This window comes from Falco cherrug, chromosome 4 (assembly GCF_023634085.1).
Source record: "Falco cherrug isolate bFalChe1 chromosome 4, bFalChe1.pri, whole genome shotgun sequence".
Taxonomy (NCBI): Eukaryota; Metazoa; Chordata; class Aves; order Falconiformes; family Falconidae; genus Falco; species Falco cherrug.
In genome coordinates this window covers 53,513,189-53,530,380 of record NC_073700.1, presented here as the reverse complement: position 1 = coordinate 53,530,380, position 17,192 = coordinate 53,513,189, and the positions used below count along the sequence as shown (strand labels likewise).

The window sequence follows — 17,192 nt, the reverse complement described above, 5'->3', positions numbered from 1 at the left end:
TGAATGCTGGCACGTAAGATTGGAAAACACTAGTGCTTTATAAAGCAGTAGGATTTCAGATGGTGGTGTCACCTGCTGTCTAATCTTTGACATCTCTAAAATGTCAGAAGATAACTCGGTGTCAAGGAATGAGACTTAGAGCAAAAAGAGCTCTGCAGGCCTGTGGTCACAGGGATGTTTGCTCAAAGCTCAATCCAAGGATTCTCACTTTAAGGCAAATCCCTCCTTTCCACTCTACCCAGCTTCTCCACAGTCCTATTTGTCTCGTTACCTACCCCATCAATGGCCACCAGCAATGCATGATGCCTTGGGGTACCTGGGATAATTTGGGCCAGTGCTGGAGGAGACCAAATTATTGCTTGTAGTCATCTACATGGCAGACAATTCTTGTTTCTGGTGGTATTTAATTTTGAAAGGTTGTATTCCCTATTTGAAACCAGGCTTTCTGTGGTGTGAGGTGGGATAACTCCACTGGACTTTGATGGTGTCTACCTGGGGAATTCACAGGGGAGCCCTGTCCTGCCTGAGGACAGCCGTTTCTTCTCACAGTACAACTGTGGTGGCTTTGCTATAGCTCATTGCAGTCATATGTTCTCCTAGACGTATGTAAGGCCTTCTGCTGAGGGAACAAGCCCATATTTTCCTTCTGATCACAGCGAGGTATCTTTCTTCCACTGAGGGATAAGCTATCTCAAGTTCACTACCTGAGACAAAACATTGTTACCTGAGAAGTAGAAGCATGGTCTCCATTAGCAAGAGCTTTGTGGTTCAGATTTATAAATTGTTTCCCTTAGATTATGTTCTTCTGGTATCTACAAGCTATTCCTGACATGAAAACCAGGATGTCCTCTCACTGGGATTGTCCCACTTTATGGAAAAGATTCACTGTGTATGAAGCAGTCACTGAGATGAGGGCAAGGTTTTGTACTTTCTGTTCCCTTATACATTTTACTCCATGACTATTTGAAGCAAAAACAGATTAACCGGCTCTGGGGCATGGTCCAAGTTTAATCAGGAGGTACCAGAGTCACACTGCCTGTTATTTCCTTTAAATATTCTCTGGGAAATAGAAGAGTGTTGAGAAAGAGGGGTGGTAGGAAATGCTCTCCTGCTCTTCCCCACCCTCCAGCCTACAGAGCAGAGTGGTGATCCCAGGGGAATGGACAGCTGCACTCAAGCTACGATTCAGTTGCCTAAACACAGGCATCTAATCCCATTTGTGAGCTCCAGAGGTGTCTAAAGCATCAATCCCAAGATGGCAGAGGACCTGCAGGAGATACACAGTCATTCCCAGTAGCAGTCCAAGGACAGGCTGGATACTTCAGGATATCTCAGTTTATACTAAGATTCATTTGCTTAAGGAGCTGAATCCTCCCTGTAAACCCTGATCCTTCTCTCTTAACTTCAGGTGTCTGCAGTACAGAGATCTCTGGCTGTACTCCGCATCTTCTTCCAACAGCCAATGGAAGGGAACAGGCACAGTTAGGGCATCATTAACTGGGCTATTTCAAATGTCTCCTTCAAGCTGGGATGAAATCCCATCCTAGACCTGTCTGTCTTGACCCATTCTCTATAAAAGAGGTCTGGACAGCTGCCTTCAAGGTAGACATTTACATCTGGGTGGGTGAATTTACTTCTAACTTTCATAGGTCAAGTATATCGATCACCTCCCTGACAAGAACTACCATAGGACAGGTATCATCACTTCATGATGTAGAACTTCCCAGATTTATGTTTGGTTATTCCTCTCAGCTCCCTCCCACTGTTCATTATGGACAGTAAGAAAAGGTTGAAGGGAGATTGAAATAGGTGAAACTAAATGTCCTTACGGTCCTTCCAGCTTCGTTGTTGTGCCTGTTCATGGCTGATCGAGCATCTGGTCTGTTCTCACGGGCATCCGCAAACTCCCGAGACACCATGCTCCCAAACTCCACGTCCTCGCTGCAGCCCCCCCATTTCCAGCCTTCCCCAGGAGAGCCCTTGTGGCGGGTGTCACAGCCGCAGATGGTGGCTGAGCCTTCGGCGCAGGATCTGGTCACCGCAAAAGCCACTCCAGCAGAGGCAATGGCATGGACAAAGGCTGATTCCCTGGTAGCTGTGAAAGAGAGAAATCAATGAATAGCGGCCAGTGAAGGGACCACGCGTGGCTTTGATCAGCCCTGTGAACACCTTCACTCGAAGGCATGGCAGAAGGCCAGGAAACTCTTCTCTTCCTTCTGGTCCAGCTTGGAACTACTCCAAAGACATTTTCTTATCCTAAGAAATAAGCTCCTGTGTAGGCAGGACCAGGCTTGATTCAAGACCACTGAGGTCAGCCAAGAAGTTTCGACTAAGGTCATCCTAAGGTCTTAGCACAGGGCCATGGCAAAACAAAAAGCAGGGCAAACCTGAGTTTCAGGGGACATACAGAAGATACTATATGGTACTTTGCAGGCAATGCACCACATAGTGATACCCTGAGCTACTGTCTTGGCTTTAGATGCACAGAATTTGGGCTATGTTCCTGGAACATGGAAAATGCAGGTATACACTTAATGACAGCCTCCATCCTTTGTGGTGGGACCAGCACCAGGTAAAGCACCTCTTCCTCCTTGACTGGGAGAGCTGCTGATGGCTGGAAGATAGGATAATGCCAGCATGGCCAGATACTCCCCAATCCTCACTATGTAAACTATACATTGTCCCCACCCTCCATCCTAAGGCCACCTTTTTTTTACCAGGCTGTCCAGTTCACTTAGAGACTGTGTTCAGTATATGACAACTTGCATCTATTCAAAGTTTTACTTACTTGCCCGATTACCTGACAAGGGGACGGGAAATGAGCTTTCCTTTTCTGCCCACTGCCTCAGGCTGGTAGGTGGGATCAGCCAAAAGATGTCATGGTTAGGGATTGAGGAGCCTTAGTCTCTGTGGAGACCTTCCTCCATAGCCTTTCATCCTAGCTGGAGCTGAGTGGGGAAGGGCAGCTCAGCATTAGCCTGGCTTTCCTGGGTGACAGTGCTTTTTTTCTACACTGTGCCAAAATGAAAACCAAACACTTCAAACTGGTTTTTAAATGAGGAATATATCAACATATCAGTTTTTATTCCCCCTCCCCCAGTTTTGGTCGCATGAGATTTTGTCATTCACTAGAAATGACCCTGGAGTTCAACACCGCACCTCAGAAAATGCCACTGCAATGCTTTTTGGTTACAGCAAAATGACATTTTTACCACAAACAGGGATTTTCTCAAACCTCTGTGGTAATTCCAAGAAGACACAAGAATTCTGATAACTGGCCTCCCTTAACCACTCCCCCCACGAGGTCACCTTGTGCCTATAGACCACTTAGCCAAGAACACATGTCTCTGACACATTTCAGATGGTTTGGCTAGGACAGAGTTGGAATATGAATGGATCCATCAAGGCAGAAGCTCAGGTTTTCAGGTGATGCAGCTTCACCAGCTTCTACTGAGCTTTGCATCAGCTAACGAGGTGCCTACTCAAAACCACTCAAGCCTTCTCTGCACTGCATTTTGCTGATCTGAGCTTTCTCTGAGCATTTTGGCTTAATCTTTGCCCTCTAGATGCTTCCAGGCTTTACTAATGTGAAGAGAGTTTAATACTCCAAGTCAAAAAGCCAACATGTTCTTGGGGAGAAATAAAAACTGCATGCTTGCAGAGAGGTCCCGGCTGGACTGAAGGCTTAAGCAAGCACTGGTGCAACACCACTTTGCTTTGGGAAGAGTACCAAATACAACAATATGCAAATCAAATAATGTGCATGAACTTACAAGCTGAAAGTATGAGCAATGTCCTGGAACATGTTCTCAATGCGCATTGTGAGGTTAGTAAGTCACTGAGGGCTAGAACCAAAAAAGGAAAATGCAGGAACCTTCAGTTCCACAATGTGATTTTAAAAAAACCTTGTTCAGCATCTGTCCACTCTGGAGGATCCCAGCTTCCTACAAAAGATGCATCATGCAGTTCATAAGCTGTGTGAAGGCTCAGTTTCTGAGCATGAACAGATGAGTCCAGTTCTAACAGGACTGGGAACCTGGCATCTTGCCCTTGCCTAAGCCCAGGTGGGATCCAGAAATTGAAACTTCAGGCTTCATATAATGTCTCAAAGGGTATCAATGACCAGCCCTGGAGTCTCTGAAAGGCAAAAGGGAACTTCTCTTAGAAGCCAGTCAGATAAGCTGGTGGGACAAATGCCATTACCCTCTGGTAGGGAGGTAGAGGGTATAGTGCCTGAGAATAACTGACACCCCTTCCATTTCCTCCCATTCTGGCCCAACTAATCTTGGAACCTTTTCATAGAATCCTAGAATGATTTGGGTTGGAAGGGAACTTAAAGACCATCTAGTTCCAGCACCCCTGCCAGGGCAGGAACACCTTCCACCAGATCAGGTGGCTCCCAGCCCCGTCCAGCCTGGCCTTGGGCACTGCCAGGGCTGGGGCACCCACAGCTGCTCCGGGCAACCTGCGCTGGCACCTCATCACCCTCACAGGGAAGGATTTCTTCCTAATATCTCGTCTAAATCTCCCCTCTTTCAGCTTAAAGCTATTCCCCCTTGTCCTGTTACTACAGGTCCTTGTAGTAAGCCCCTCTCCAGCTTTCCTGTCAGCCCCTTTAGGTACTGGGAGGCTGCAATAAGGTCTCCCTGCAGCCTTCCCTTCTCCGGGCTGGACAGCCCCAGCTCTCCCAGCCTGTCTGCACAGCAGAGGGGCTCCAGCCCTCTGAGCATCTCCATGGTCTCCTCTGGACTTGCTCCGAAAAGTCCGTGTCCTTCTTATGTTGGATGCCCCAGAGCTGGCACAGCACTGCAGGGGGGGGGGGGTCTCACGAGAGTGGAGCAGAGGGGAAGAATCCCCTTGCTTCACCTGCTGGCCATGCTTCTTGTGATGCAGCCCTGGATTTGGTTGGCTTTCTGTGCTGCAAGTGCACATTGCTGGGTCATGTTGAGCTTCTTCCACCAACACCCCCAAGTCCTTCTTAGGGCTGCTCTCCATCCGTTCTCTGCCCAGCCTGTATTTGTGCTTGGGATTGCCCCGACCCAGGTGCAGGACCTTGCACTTGGCCTTGTGGAAGCTCATGAGGTTGTCAGGGTCCCTCTGGGTGGCATCCCTTCTCTCCAGAGTGTCGACTGCACCACACACCTCGGTGTCATCGGCAAATGTAAACTTTGCTGAGGGTGCACTTGATCCCACTGTCCCTGTCACTAACAAAGATACTAACAGTGCTGGTCCAGTATGGACCCCTGAGGAATGGCACTACTCACTAGTCTCTACTTGCACATTGAGCCGTTGCCTATAACTATTTGAGTGTGACCATCCAGCCAAATCCTTATCCACTGAGCGGTCCATCCATCAAATCCATGTGTCTCCAGTTTAGAGACAAGGGAGTTGTGTGGGACAGTGTGGCTGTCACTGGTCACCTCCTTATTTTCCAGGTGCCTTAGCACAGCTTCCAGGAGGATCTGCTCCATGATCTTGCCAGGCACAGAGATGAGACTGACTGGCCTGTAGTTCTGCAGGTCTTCCTTGTTTCCCTTTTTAAAAATGGGGGTTACGTTTCCCCTTTTCCAGTCAGTGAGAACTTCACAAGACTGGCAAGACCTCTCAAATATGATGGATAGTGGCTTAGCAGCTTCATCCATCAATTCCCTCAGGACCTGCAGATGTATCCCATCAGGTCCCATGGACTTGTGCACCTTCAGGTTCCTTAAATGGTCTCAGCCCTGCTCTTCTCCTGCAGCAGGTGGTTCTTCATTCTCCCAGTCCCTGTCTTTGCCTTCTGTGACTTGGGCGGTGTGGTTGGAGCATTTGCCAGTAAAGACTGAGGCAAAAAAAGTTGTTGAGTACCTCAGCCTTCTCCATATCCCCGATAACCAGCTTTCCCATCTCCTTTCAGAGTGCGCCCACATTTTCCCTAGTTTTCCTTTTATCATTGAAGTATCCATAGAAACTTTTCTTGTTGCCCTTGATGTGTCCAGCCAGATATAATTCTATCAGGACTTTAGCTTTCCTAACCTGATCTCTGGCTGCTCAGACAATTTCTCTGTATTCCTCCCAGGCTACATGTCCTTGTTTCTGCCCTCTGTAGGCTTCCTTTTTGTGTTTAAGTTTGTCCAGGAGCTCCCTGTTCATCCATGCAGCCTCCTGGCATTTTTGCCTGACTACTTCTTTGTTGGGATGCATCATTTCTGACCTTGGAGGAGGTGATCCTTGAGTATTAACCAACTTTCTTGGGCCCCTCTTCCCTCCAGGGCTTTATCCCATGGTATTATACGAAGCAGATCTCTGAAGAGACCGAAGTCTGCTCTCCAGAAACTCAGGGTAGTGATCTTGCTGTGCACCCTCCCCACTGACTTAATGATCTCAAATTCCACAATTTCATGGTCACTGCAGCCAAGGCTTCCCTTGAGCTTCACATTCCCTACCAGCCCCTCCTCACTGATGAGAACAAAATCCAGCATAGCACCTCTCTTCACTGGCTCCTCTGTCACTTGGAGAAGGAAGTTACCATCAATGCATTCCAGGAACCTGCTTGATTGCTTATGCCCTGCTGTGTTGTCCCTCCAACAGACAGTGGGGCTTTTGAATGTGGGGCTGCTCCTGTCTGTCTAAAGAGGGGCTCAACCACTCAGTCTTCCTGGTCAGGTGGCCTGTAGCAGACCCCCACTATAATGTCATCTGCCCTGGTCCCTGCCCTCCCTTTAATTCTGACCCATAGGTTCTTGATTGGCTCCTCATCCATTCCCAGGCAAACCTCCATGCACTCCAGCTGGTCGTTGACACAGAGGGTGACACCCACTTCTAAAGAGCCTGTAGCCTTCCATCAAGCCATAGGAGCCATCCCACCAGGTCTCAGTGATGCCAATAAGATCATGCCCCTGCAGGCATGTGCAGGTCTTTAACCCCTCTTGTTTATTCCCCGTGCTACATGTGTTTGCATAGAGGCATTTAAGTTGGCCCCCAGATGAAGGTGACTGACTGAAGCTGCCTTTTGATATGCTGCTATGCCATGGACAGGAGAGGGAGATGATAATTCTTATTCTTCTTCCCCCTTCTGTCTGATGGCTGTAGTGGCTAAAGCATGCCGCTTGGGTAGGTTAGCCCTCATCTCTTGGGAATCACCCCTTCCTCTGCTCAGGAGAGACCTGATTGAGGCCTTTGGCTATCTGGGAAGGTTCTGTACGTGCTGAACTGATGTTTGCAAATTCTGTGGAGAGCCACTGAAAAGAAAGCATCTACAGCTATGATGTTTGTGTAGAAAACCTTCTCTTGTGTGGGTATGAGAGGGGTGGCCTTGACTTGGAAGTCCACAGGTCATGGATCGCACCGGGACTTCAGCAGGAGCCATTAGCTCAAAACAGAGGTATTTCTCTGTGCGTATGTGTGCAGAGCTCACCAACACCCAGGGAGCTTCAGGCAACGCAGCCAGCGGGTCTGCAGAATTTCTGTATTCGCCAGGACTTGGCTGCAGCTGAACAAGGAGTTAAGAGGACAGCCCTGGCTGTAGATCCTCCATCCTAAATCCCAGGTCCATTACCTAAGCTCTTCACTGTCGCTAGCCTCTACTGCAAGCCTACAGCTCGAGGAAGGTTGTGATAGGATTTGCCACAAGAAGCACTGATTATACTTGGCTCTCCTCTTCCCAGAAAGAGCCTGATGCCTTTTACAGCCTGTGCACGCCGTAATCACTCCCCTGCTTTTGAAATGCAGCCACCCCTGGGGTGGAGTGCAGCCACCACTTAACAGCACACAACAGGAAGCAAATAGCATTGTATCTGATGGTAACTACCTGGGGAATGTAGGCAGGCAGAGCAAAGCAGCTGAGATCTGGCCCCGGGCACTGAGGTTAGGAGTTTGTCTCTTGAGAAAGTTGCAGCCGATCTCTTAATGACTCTACGAAATTAGGGCACTGGGTTTACAGCTCCTACCCCTAACTTAAGGCACCGAGTTCAATATTGACGCAGATGGAAGAGCGCCATTGCGTGAATCACGTCCTGCCACCTCCTAAGTTATAGGACTGTCCTCCGATTACTAAGCAGACCTGACCCTGCTGAGCTCTGAAGAGCTCCCCAGCCTGTAGCCGGAGGCAGTGTGGCTGCAGGAATGGAGGAGGAGTGTATAAAGATACAGATAAGCAGAAGGAAAGCATGCACTTGTAATGGAAATGAGGGGTTATTAAGGTGCCATATAAAAATGCAAGAGACTTCGCAAAGATAACAGGAAAGCGCAGTATATTTGTCAGGTCGCCTCATTCCTCTCTGGGTGGTTCTGGTAGCAGAAGACAAGCAGCTCGTTATGACTTGAAGAGAGCTTCTGGAAAGGCATCCGGCAAGAGAAGGTTAATAGGGACTCATGCCTCTTGGGGAAGCTGACTTAAGAGCATTTTTACCACTCTGTTTTCACCGCAGCGTAAGGTCAGCTAGAAAATGTTGCCCATTTCTTCTGCTGCAAGCTCTGCCTTCAGCTTGTCTAACTCCTGCCTGCTCCTGAGTTTTCCTGCAGGGCTTAGAGACTTGGATGGCAGGTGCTGCAAGGTACGCTGTTCTGAACCCTTTTGAGGGAGTTGACTGTTAGTGAACAAGGGGCTGAGACATACAGAGGGCCTGTAAGGATGCTTTGTAGCTGCCCTCTGATGCAGGGGACTCCAAGTCACTGGTCACTTCTGGAAATCGTTTCTTAAAGAGCCCAGACCATGAAGCTGAGAGCCTGAATGTCCTGTGCAGACCAGCTCCAACTACCCTGGCTCAGCAGCAAAAACATCTTGAGGTGCAAAAACCACAGGTCTGAGCAGCAGCAATATGACGGTTGAGAGGCCCGAGGATGAGGTGACCTGAGATTTGATTTCCTGCTTCACAGGGCTTTTTTATGTGACTTTGGGAAAATCCTTTAGTCGGTCTGTGCTTCTGCTTCCTTACCCATACACCTGAGGAGAATCCTGCTTATCTCCTCAGGAGACTGCAATGCTAAATTCAGCAATGTCTTCAGAATTGTGGGCAGAAGATGTTGGAGCCAAACAGAGTGTCATCAAGTTGTGGGATGAAGAAGACAAATGAATAACCACATAAATATCTCAATTGCCTTATATATTAAATCTTCTCTTGTGTGTTCTTCTGCCCAGACAGTGACCTATTTTCCCTGAATCTTCCTCTGAATGGCTAAATGATTAACCCCAGGTCAGGTAGATATCCCAGATATGTGGGAGGAAGGACTGTGGTGATGCAGAAGAATGAGCATAATGGTTTATTTGGTCTTTAAAAGCTACAGCCCCTTTTACTACCTTCATATCCATAGCACTGAGCCCTGTCACCCCCAGTCTTGACACCCTAAACCTTTCCCTCCTCCCTAACCAGTGGCCAGGTGGTAACAGCAGGTTCATGGGACAAGGCAACACAACCCACCTTCAGATGTGTTGGGAGCTGAAATTGCAAGTCCCTTGTCCTGGATCACAGCTTGAATAACTAGGTGGTATTTTAGAAAGGGGGCACTGCTGTTTCCACTGACTGCTCTTAGAAAGAAAACTGAGATCTGTGCAGTCAAAGAAAGAAAGAAAGAAAAGAAGGGAAGGGAAGAGAGAAAGAAAAAGGGGAAGGGAGAAAGAAAGGGAGGGAGGAAGATATCTTGTTTGAGATGGTTCTGGGCTGTACATCTTGCAAGGAAGGAAGCAGATCCTAGCAGCTGGAGAACAGACAGCCAAGCAGTAGAGATGGACCCTGATCTAAGGGTTTTCCACTCAGTGTGCCACTTTTCCAGCTCCTGAAGGTGTAGAAGTTCCTGTGCAAAGGAAACCTTGATGCCTCCAGGATGATGCGTCACACTGACTCTGCTGTGTGAAGACAAACTTCCCATGCCAATAACCGTTTACTGCCCAGGACCATGTCACCATCCTTTTTGAAACATAGCTCTTTGAGTAAGACACTGACTTGATGCCTTTTTGGGCTCATTAACGTATAAACAACATGGAAAAGAACAAATTTGTCCCAGATAACTCCTGGACATCTATGACAGTTAAGGAAAGAGTTCCCACATCTTAGCCACTCCTCCCAGCCATCATGAGCATGTCTGCTTTTGAATGGAGGCTCCTACTCCCTGTTCCACACTAGGAAAGACACTATCATGGTAGGACTGCAAGTCTTGAATTTCTGACACTGCAGACTTCTTAAATGCCCCTGGGAGAGTCACTTAGCAAGCAGTGCAAAATGGAGAAAACACCCCATCTGCTTAGCAGGACTGCAGGGGGAGACATGCGGTTTTCTCTGAGCTTCATTTTTCAAAGCTAAAAGACAAGAGAAAGCTACCTGTTGTGTCAGCTGCTTCAGGCACCCAAACACCCATCTCTGAGGGGCAGAAGGTGTAAAGTCTTTCCAGCACTTGTCTGGTAGGACACGCACCCAGGGAGTGCAAGAAAGGGTTTCAATTCCCTCCTTGGTTTGAGGGATTACAAACCCAGAGCTGTCATGTTTAGGATTTACACATCAGTTGACACTACATTGACTCTAGATTAAAAAAAATAAAATATATATATATACACACCTCTAAGTAATCTCCAGGAGCCAATAAACTGGGGGAAGACTGGCGTTTATTACTTAGAGCCAGCACAGACCTGCTCTTACACTGGGGGGCCTGTCCCGACAGCTCAGTTTCCCCCCAGTTACTGTGGTTTGGGGTCCTTCTTGCAGGTTAGACATCACAGGGATTGCAGGGGAGGAAGGTGGTGAGGAATTTGTGAAGTGAGCTTTGAGAGTTTTGGAAGCTCAGTCTTTGACTTCGGTCAGGTGAATTTTGTTTTTGACTGGAGTATAAAGAGGACTACCCAGCTGCTGTCAGCACAGTGGGGTTTTCTCCTTGAATCCATCAAGAGAACCACCTCACCAAGATGCAGGAGGAAAGCTGTGCTGTTCCCTTGTGGGAAGGGTCACCCATGAACTCCTCCATGGTGAAAGCTAAACCAGAGGGGCTGGAATGAAAAGCCATGTTACATTGCTTTGAATGAAAAGGAAGGATGCCAGAAAAGATTGATACCAAGCGCTCGTCACCATGGATGCGGGAGCTGAAGCACTGGTGGTGTAAGAGTCAGTGCATGCTCATTAGAGCCTACACTGAGCCAAGGCTGGAGAAGATGGCCTCAGCTGTGAAGGGTACCTCTCAGAGCTACCTTGGGCCAAAGCCTCATCACTTGTTAAGCAGATGTTAAATGACCCCCAGGAGAAGTGGATTTCTTTAGGCTTACTCTGACAGCCTTGCAGGCGCAGCTACTTTCAAAATAGCAGAAATGAAATCCAATGGGACTGATGAGTCAGAGCTCACAGGAGCTGCAAAAACATACGCAGACGTCACTGTTGGCTTGTGCTGCCATAAACGGCATTGCCTGCTGGCCCTGAAATCTGTACGCAGGATGAGCAAGGACCACCTGCAGCAATACAGCCTGGCTTGTTCCAGATACCGGCACAAGACAGAATCATTTACATTGGAAAAGGCCTTTAAGATCATCAAGCCCAACCATTAACCCAGCACTGCCAAATCCATCACTAAAACATGTCCCTAAGCACCGCCTCTACATGCTTTTTGAACTCTTCCAGGGATAGTGACACCACCACCTGACTGGACAGCCTGTTCCAGTGCTTGACCACCCCTTCAGTAAAGAAATTTTTCTTAATATTCGATCTAAGTCTGTCCTGTCACAGCTCGAGGCAGTTTCCTCTTGTCCTATTACTTGTTACTTGGGAAAAGAGACCACCTCCCACCTCACTACAACCTCCTTCCAAGTAGCTGTAGAGAGCAATATACCCCAGTCCTCTGCGTAGGTGGCCTCTGTGATAAACTTGCCAACCAGCAGATCCCTCAGAGCCAAGAACTGAGAATTCAGGACATGGTGTCCCCTACCTTACAATACTCTTTGCACTAGAGGGGGCTTATAAGAAGGGTGGGGGCATGTCACATCACTATCAAAACTAGCTGGCTGCAACAAGGCTTTTACCATCCCATCCCAGGTTAACTTCAGTAAGCAGTTCCCACGCCTTGCCCCAGCACAGCCACCAACCCCCCACAAGGTTTCAAAAGTTCATCTACTGTCCAGGCTGTTTCTTCAGCCTCTTCAGTCCAGTCCACCTGCTTCTTGCCTCTGCTGTGCCTGGACTTCTCCCAGCTGCTCTTCCAGCCAACCTTTCCTCAGCCAGAACCCCTTCTTCTCCCAGGGCCTCGCCTTGTCTCTCCCACATCCCCAGGGCACACTCTCTCCTCCCTCTGCTTCTTCCAGGTCTCCCTTCACCCAGTGCTCCCCTTCCATCCCCTTAGAGCTATTTAACTACTTAGCAGGAACCAGCCACAGCTGCACCTTATCCACATCAGCCAGCCCACTGCCCCTGAAGCCAGCCCACAGCTGTGTATTGTCAGTGTTAATTAACCTGCCTTCATTCCTCTACAATTCCTCTACAGGGGCAGTCTTTTTAGTAGGGCCTGCTGCATTAGGACAAAGGGTAATAGTTTTAAACTAGAAGAGGGTAGATTCAGACTAGATATGAGGAATATTTTTTTTTTTGTGCTGAGGGTGGTGAGACACCAGCACAGGCTGCCCAGAGAGCTGGTTGATGCTCCATCCCTGGAAACATTCAAGGTCAGGCTGGACAGGGCTCTGAACAACCTGGTCTAGTTGGAGATGTCCCTTCTCCCTGCAGGGGGTTGGACTACATGGCCTTTAAAGGTCCCTTCCAATCCAAACCATTCTATAATTCTGTGGTTCTAAGAAATAAAGGGTCACATCTCAGAGCACAGGACATACTTCTCCCCAGGGAAAAAAGGAGGGAAGGTGGGAAAAAAATGTTAAAAGACATTTCTTTTTTTTTCTTTTTTTTTTTTTTGTTCACAAAGATGCAAATGGTTTGCCAATCAGAACTATTAAATATTGGCACGGCACCAGGTGAAGATGGAGAACAGGGAACCCCTTGGCACACGCCAGCTGACAGATCCATCCATGCTGCAGAGACAGTGCCCAAGTGCTGGAGGGTGAGAAGCGTTGTTCCCATCATAGAGGAGGAGGAGGAGGATCACAGAGGTGTCATGGTTGCTTTGAGCCTGACATTGCTTGTGGGGAAAATACAGGGAACGTTGGAAACAAAATATTGGCTCTCGTAGCCTTGGAGGCAGGCGAGCTTCAGTTTCACCACATTCCTCTCGATTGTAGCAATAGAGGATCCCATATCAGATAAACCAACTGAAAGGGTTTTACATAAACTGTCTGGCTCAGCCTCAAACTTCCTTCAGCTCCTCTCTGGAGCAGCCCCTGCTCCCAGCGTTCATATTTCCCCTGACTCATCCTCACCAACCTCAACATGTTGGTCTCCTGCAACAGCATCTCCTGGCCTGGCACCAAAGGCTCCTCAATTACCCCCTTACCCCTTAAAAGGGGAATCCTTGCACATGGTTGCTGTTTGCTTTCAAAGATGCACCTTCCACCTGTTAGGAAAGGTGGAAGGGAGCGAGCTGTGGCCTCGGACGTGCTCAACACAAGGACTATAAAAGAAGGGGACAGGTCAGACTTCTTGCTGGGAAGGTGAATCATTCCACAGACCACATTCCCAGATGTGACAGCATGTGCTGTATTCATACTAGGTACATTGGAAAGCACTTTCCAAAGGCAAAGCTTTAGGAAGAGATCCTGAGCTGCTTTAAAGCTTCTTTACTCTGTGTCACTCCCAAGTCTCAACACCAAGCAGCCAAGTGCCCTGAGCCTGATTTTCTGTTCTATCACAGCAGCATCAGTCAGGAAGTCCTTGTTGTTACCCTGAGAAGACCCTGGAGGCTTTAGGAAGGTCAGAGCCTGGTGACTGCCTCACCCAGTGGCCTACAAATACTGCTCACAGTCCCTCTCTGAACACAAGTGATTCTGAAACTCTGCCTCAGTTCCCCCTATTTGCAAAAATGAACAAAATTCATATATCATGGCACATAAAAAACCACTCATAAAGCCATTTAAATGGTGATCACTATTGAGTGAAACCACAGACCACATCTGACGTATTGTCCATACAGGACAGAGACAGAAAGCTCAGCTTACACTCTATAGCCGAAGCATTGAGCATCCTTTCAACCTACAACATTACAGAGGTGAGGGACAGAAGGGAGGACTTTTCTTCTCACCCAGTACTGCATGATGCTTTATTATCCTAGGAGTGATGCTTATGCTTGGATCACTCTCTTTCCACAGGGTATTCCATGAGAACATCAGTCCTTCAAGCTGCCTCTGTGCTGAGCTGTGTGGACATGGCTACTTTCTTACCAGCACCTTATCTGTGCTTAGAGCCATTATAGGTCTTGGCAGTAGCTCCATGACTTTCCAGAGCAGCTCTGTATTGCACAGAGAAGACCTGTGAGAACTATATAACCTCCCATCGATCTTGTCTAGAAGAGCATGATTGCATGGGATGCTTTGGACAAGAGCAGAGCCTAAATGATTGTCCGGGATCCCTCGGACACAGAAGGATCAACAAGTCCATGCCTTGGAGAGCTGTTTGTAAGACTACAGTCTCGGCGTAGATTTAGAGACTGATCTGAATGGTTTGGAGCCAAACACCAGTGAAAGCCCAACGCCTGCTGCCGTTGTCAGGTGTATAGGCTTGTTCCAGGTTTCGCAGTCTTTAGCAGCATTTCCCAAGTGGGTTTATCTCCAAGTCTGGGGAATCCTGCTTTGCAAAAAATGCAGTCCTTGGGGGCTGCAGATAATGGAGGCTTTCAGCTCTAAGCCCTGAAATGGGGTGGGGGGGGCTCCAAGAGCTAATGAGGAAATGCAGCTTTGAAGTACCCACACTGCAGCAAGTGATGTCCACCAGGAGCTGCCCCACAGACCCATGCTGGGCTCTGCATGATGCCACAGCCTATGCCCTTTGCGGAAAGCCAGGCCAGTTCCATGTCCAGCTGATTCTGCACTGTTTCTCATCAAAATCCGGCTCTGGGATTTTTTTTTAACTTTTTTATCCTTTTAAAAATCAGGCCCCTAAATGCAAAGCCTTATGCAAATGCAAAGCATAATAACAAGAAGCTAACCACACTTTTGCATATCGTAAAGGAAAGGTTAGGTTTGGGTCCCATCTGTGTTTTGAACAAAGTTCTGATTGAGTTCTTGTTTCCTCTGAACCAGCGTGCTAGTGTCAACACATCCCTGGGAAGATGAAAGGCCCTAAAAAGACATTTGATCAGATTAGCTGTGATTCAGATCATCGGAGGGAAATTATTAAGTGGGCAATTCCTGCCAGGGAACATGAAGATAAGACAGAATGTTGGATTGAAGGAGGTTGGATTACCAAGCTTGTAGAATCCTGAAGGCCAAGTTCCTCTAAAACACCTGAAGGGAACTTTTTTTTTTTTAATTTTTTTTTTTTTCGGCTGGCTGCTTACAGTGATCGTTGCACCCAGCACAACAGAGCTGCAACCTCCAGTGTGGCGCTCGCACTTCCAAACCTTTCAGACTCTACTGAAACAGGTAAAGCCAGATTGTCAGACGCCAGAGCAGCCCGGCAGCCTTGTGTGCGGTGCTGGAAGCAGGGCTGGTGCTCCCTGGTGCCCTCCCAGCCCTCCTGTGAGCCGAGGGTGGGTCGAGGGCTGGAATGCTCTCCCTAATTAGCTACTGTCAAAATAACCCCAGGTGATCACAGGTAACCAGACCCCCAAGACAGGCAAATCAGCAGGACAGTCTGATATCAGTAACCCAAGTCTGGTACCTGCGAAGCAAGCATCCCTCTATCTCTCGCTCTATCGCGCTATCTCTCTGTCGATCTAATCATTACCATGGATGTCTCCCTACCTACCCTGCTTAATGCAAGTACGTTTTATCTGTCTTTCTGTTGGCTTGGTCATGTGTGAAACGCTCGGTGTCTGATCACCCCCCTCCCACCATCCCAATCCCCCCCCTCCCACCATCCTATAAATGCCGCCTTCTGAATATTTCATCGCTGTCTCGAGTCCTGAAGCAGCACGGTCCCCTCGGCCCTTCAAACTGCCCTGAATTACCCCGAGCCCTCGTCTCCCCAACCGTCCGATGGCCCTGGGAGGCTCTGGACAAAAGCAAGCTGTGTGCCAATTGGGGGTTATTAGCAGAGATACAGCGAGCTCATTGTGGCAGGACCGAGTCCTTAATGAAAGGGGAAGATGGAAAAGGAGCAGGGAAGGACCGGGGTGAAATTCTCCGGGGTGTGTTCCAGGTTAAAGGATCATCGGGGTCCCTTCTGGCCTCGAAAAAAAAAGACAAGGAAAAAAAGGCAAGCCCCAAAGACTGCTATGCAAAACAGCCCTGCTGGTCAATAGGATACGGGGAAGAAAAAAAAATATAATTGTATTCTGTTATCAGAAGCAACATGGTCGAACAAAAGGATTGCCTTCGCCCACCTGAGAATGGAATGTGAGGCTCCATTTCGCTGCTCTGATCGTATTTGACAGCCCCCCTCGAGACTGCCTGGTTGGTATGGCAAATCGTCCTTATTACCTGCTGGGGTGAATGAATCTCCCTTTGTGCTGGCACTGTCACGCTGCATTAGGTTGACAATGGCCCAAGATATTTTATATGAAATTTGCCCTCACTTGTGATTAGCCAGCACCAACTAAGTCATAGCAACCTAGAACTATGCATTGGCCGGGCCCCGTTGTCGGCCGAAAGGGAAATCCCTATTCAAATGGTTTAATAAAACAATCTAAAGGGCGTGTGAATCGTGAAAAGCATTTTCACTTTTCTCTTTAGCTTAATCTCATGGTCGCTGGGATATTGTGCTCTGAGCAGACCCCAGCAGGGTGTGGGCTAAGGTCCCCCATCAACTTCTTTTACAGCCTCCTTTTCTGCGAGTTAATGATATACCGGTGTGATTGCCTCCCGCAGCAAGAAGAAACACGCATTTGATGAAAAGGATGGACCTCCTAACACATCCTAAATGGCAACAATTTCTCATCCAAAGGTCACAGGTCATAACCTGGATTTTGAATCACCACCCAGATCTTTTTCAAAGCCCTGCTAAAGCTGAGGGATTCTGCAAGGCCGTTTTACACACACAGACACACAGACACACAGACACACACACACACACACACACACACAGGCACCGCGTTATCTCCAGAGGTTCCTGCTCCGCTTGAGTCCTGAGTTTAGTGTTTGGATACAATTGGATTTTCCCCTGGTTTTGGGCTACAGTTTGCTGCCATTCACATCCCCTCAA

At 48.2% G+C, this 17,192-nt stretch overlaps 1 protein-coding gene across 1 annotated transcript in view; it reads right to left on the bottom strand.

Annotated features, from left to right (window-relative positions):
- The window catches only part of WNT3A (Wnt family member 3A), a 91,695-nt gene that overhangs the window by 2,267 nt on the left and 72,236 nt on the right, over window positions 1-17,192 (bottom strand). The window contains exon 3 of the mRNA XM_055708844.1: window positions 1,830-2,095. Coding sequence (XP_055564819.1) covers window positions 1,830-2,095 — 266 coding nt within the window. The remainder of the gene's footprint in view (window positions 1-1,829; window positions 2,096-17,192) is intronic.